The 3,854-nt window shown below is 49.7% G+C and overlaps 1 protein-coding gene across 1 annotated transcript in view; it reads left to right on the top strand.

Annotated features, from left to right (window-relative positions):
* Window positions 1-295: 295 nt before the first annotated feature.
* LOC8155702 (coatomer subunit beta-2) overlaps window positions 296-3,854 on the top strand; it is a 5,280-nt gene continuing 1,721 nt past the window's right edge. Inside the window, exons 1-2 of the mRNA XM_002489012.2 lie at window positions 296-2,475; window positions 3,439-3,849. Of these exons, the coding sequence (XP_002489057.2) occupies window positions 424-2,475; window positions 3,439-3,849 (2,463 nt within the window). The 5' untranslated portion in view covers window positions 296-423. The remainder of the gene's footprint in view (window positions 2,476-3,438; window positions 3,850-3,854) is intronic.

Genomic DNA, 3,854 nt, shown 5'->3' with positions numbered 1-3,854 from the left:
AAAGCCTGGAAATGAATTGTACTATGTAGAGATAGAGTTAAAGATAGAGATGAGATGAGATGAGATGAGAAAGAAAAAGAAAGCTGAGAATATTCGCGGACTCGGGCTGGCTGAAATGGAAGGGTAGTGCGAAATGATATGGGCCTTTGCGGAACGTAATACTTGGGCTCAGACCTCAAACGTTAAAGAGATCCGTTAGTTATCTCGGCCCAAGATCACCAGCCATCGAACGAACAAGGCGCACCAAACAGCACGGTCCATCCGAACCTTAAAACCGACGGAAAGAGAAGACCCACATCTCACCGTTCACTCTCTCTCCTCCTCCTCTCCCCTCCCACTCCCATCCCTCCCTCCCAGATCCCGATCCGCCGCCGCCGCCTGCGCCAGATCCAGCCACCACCGCCTCCCCGCCGCAGATCCGCCATGGAGAAGCCATGCTCTCTCCTGGTCCACTTCGACAAGGGCTCCGCCGCGATGGCCAACGAGATCAAGGCGGATCTGGAGGGCAGCGACGGCCCCGCCAAGGCCGACGCCATGCGCCGCGCCATCTCGCTCCTCCTCAACGGCGAGACCCTCCCGCAGCTCTTCATCACCATCGTCCGCTACGTGCTCCCCTCCGAGGACCACACCGTGCAGAAGCTCCTCCTCCTCTACCTCGAGATCATTGACCGCCGGGATCCGGCCGGCCGCGCCCTGCCGGAGATGATCCTCATCTGCCAGAACCTCCGCAACAACCTCCAGAGCCCCAACGAGTACATCCGCGGCGTCACGCTGCGGTTCCTCTGCAGGCTCTCCGAGCCCGAGGTGCTCGAGCCGCTCGTCCCGTCCGTGCTCGCCAACCTCGAGCACAGGCACCACTTCATCAGGAGGCACGCCGTCTCCGCGGTTTCCGCCATCTACCGCCTCCCGCATGGCGACCAGCTCATCCCCGACGCCCCGGAGCTCGTCGAGCGGTTCCTCGCCTCTGAGCAGGACGCGTCCGCGCGGAGGAACGCATTCCTCATGCTCTGCGCCTGCGCACAGGACCGCGCCGTCGCCTACCTGCTCTCCAACGCCGACCGAGTCGCTGAGTGGCCCGATCTGCTGCAGATGGCCGTTGTGGATCTCATCCGCAAGGTCTGCCGATCCCAGAACCGCGCCAACAAGGGAAGGTATATCACCATCATTACCTCGCTGCTCTCCACGCCCAGCACTGCGGTTGTTTATGAATGTGCTGGCGCCCTGGTGTCACTCTCTTCGGCGCCCACGGCCGTGCGAGCCGCTGCCAACACCTACTGCCAGTTGCTCTCGTCCCAGAGTGACAACAATGTGAAGCTCATTCTCCTGGATCGCCTCAACGAGCTCCGCATCTCGCACCGGGATGTCATGGTGGGGGTGGTGATGGATGTGCTTCGTGCACTGGCCAGCCCCAACTTAGATGTCAAGAGGAAGGTTCTTGATTTAGTGCTTGATCTGCTCACCCCGCGTAATGTCGAGGAGGTGGTGCTTTATCTGAAGAAGGAGGTGGTCAAGACGCAGGCCGGAGACCTCGAGAAGGGTGGCGAGTACCGCCAGATGCTGGTGCAGGCCATCCATGCCTGCGCTGTTGAGTACCCAGAGGTGGCTGGGTCTGTAGTGCACCTCCTCATGGACTTTCTTGGTGACACCAATGTTGCTGCAGCTGTTGATGTTGTGCTGTTTGTCCGTGAGATCATTGAGACCAATCCGAAGCTGCGTGTTTCCATGATCCAAAGGCTGATTGATACATTCTATCAGATTCGGGCATCCCGGGTCTGCTCATGTGCTCTCTGGATCCTTGGGGAGTACTCCCTCTCTCTTTCAGAGGTTGAAAGCGCTATTGCTACCATTAAACAATGTCTTGGGGATCTACCATTTTACACTGTCTCTGATGAAGGGGAGGCAACAGATTCCGCCAAGCCAGCCCAGGCGGTGGTGAACTCTGTCACTGTATCTTCCAGGCGGCCTGTTGTTCTTGCAGATGGTACCTATGCCACACAGAGCGCTGCTACTGAGACCATTTCAACTCCATCAGTTGCTCCTGGGTCATTAGCATCAACCCTGAACCTCAGATCACTCATTCTGTCAGGTGACTTCTTCCTGGCTGCTGTTGTTGCATGTACCCTGACCAAGCTTGTGTTGAGGCTGGAAGAAGTGCAGCCATCTAAGGTTGAATCAAACAAGGCTTGCACTGGAGCATTGCTGATCATGACATCGATTCTGCAGCTGGGCCAGTCTTCTTACCTTCCCCACCCGATCGATAATGATTCATATGATAGGATTGTGCTGTGTTTGAGATTGCTTTGCAATACTGGTGATGATGTCAGGAAGATTTGGTTGCAGTCATGCAGACAGAGCTTTGCGAAAATGCTTGCAGAGAAGCAGTTCAGGGAGACAGAGGAGATGAAGGCAAAGGCACAGATCTCTCATGCCCAGCCAGATGATCTTATTGATTTTTACCACCTGAAGAGCAGGAAGGTGAGAAAAATAGCTCTCTTGTTGCATTTTCACTTATAGAAATGCCAATATTTTCTTTGTTGAACCGATATTAGTTTCGATAATATTGTCTCAATAGTGCATTAAGATGATGATTGGCTTAGTGCTGTGGCCAATTTGTTGATGTGGTCAGAATTAAATTCTTGTTATCTAGAATATAAAATGCTACTCTATACTGCATCCAACAGTGATGTTCATTCATTTTACAAGTAAAAAAAAAGTTTAGAATGGGATCTGACACTAGAGTGATAAAAACATCTGCCATCTGCAGTTTCTGTTCCTACGTTGTCTTACAACCTATTTTAAGTTTATAATTTTCAGTCTTTAAGAGTACGCCAACTTATAATTTATAAACAATAACTTGTATGAAATCCCCTCGCTTCCCTGAAGCAATAATTTGTCACGGCTGACACACATCTATCTATCTCTGCTTGCATTGTCATCTCATGCAATACTTTGTTCTGTAAAGTCATGAGCAAGCCTTTTTCATGCTCTTGTGATTTTATGGTGTGCAATGTTTGCATGGTAAATGTATGTATGCTCGAACTTTCTGCTGTTGTTCCATTGAATTCATGGTCCTGTTTGATTTAAACTCTGGTCCATAGTTTAAGTCATGTTGATCCTTCAGGAGGTAATAAGCTAGTAAACTTTTGTTTGGGAGAAGGAAAATCACATCTTCTTTGGTAGAGATAAAGCCAAATAATTTTTTGAACTGTTGTGCGTGTGATGATAGTTAAATTGCATGTTAAGGTAGATGCACAAGTTGACCACAAATTGTTCATGTGTGGTGTGACTAAGGTCTGTTCTTAATGTTTAATATGGCAATGCATGCCATAAGTGTGGTGTTGCGTAACTGTATTGTCTTGGATGATACCTTGCCACTTTTAGTGTGGCCTTCACATTTGCACATTCAGTTATTAAAAGCATGCTATTTTGTTGTCATAGGGCATGAGCCAGCTTGAGTTGGAAGATGAGGTGCACGATGATTTGAAGGCTGCAACTGGTGGGTTTACTAAGGATGCAGATGATGCAAACAAGCTCAACCGCATTCTTCAATTGACTGGTTTCAGTGATCCTGTGTATGCTGAAGCATTTGTAACAGTTCACCATTATGACATTGTACTTGATGTTACTGTCATTAACCGTACAAAGGAGACACTTCAGAACTTGTGCTTGGAATTGGCTACAATGGGAGACCTCAAACTTGTTGATCGCCCTCAGAACTACACCTTGGCTCCTGAGTCTAGCAGACAGATCCGTGCTAATATCAAGGTTTCATCAACAGAGACTGGAGTTATATTTGGCAACATAGTTTATGAGACTTCAAATGTGATGGAACGATCAGTGGTTGTCCTAAATGA

This window comes from Sorghum bicolor, unplaced genomic scaffold (assembly GCF_000003195.3).
Source record: "Sorghum bicolor cultivar BTx623 unplaced genomic scaffold, Sorghum_bicolor_NCBIv3 super_199, whole genome shotgun sequence".
In the NCBI taxonomy this organism is placed as follows: Eukaryota; Viridiplantae; Streptophyta; class Magnoliopsida; order Poales; family Poaceae; genus Sorghum; species Sorghum bicolor.
The sequence above is the reverse complement of the archived record's forward strand: the minus strand, read 5'-3'. Positions and strand labels throughout refer to the sequence as shown.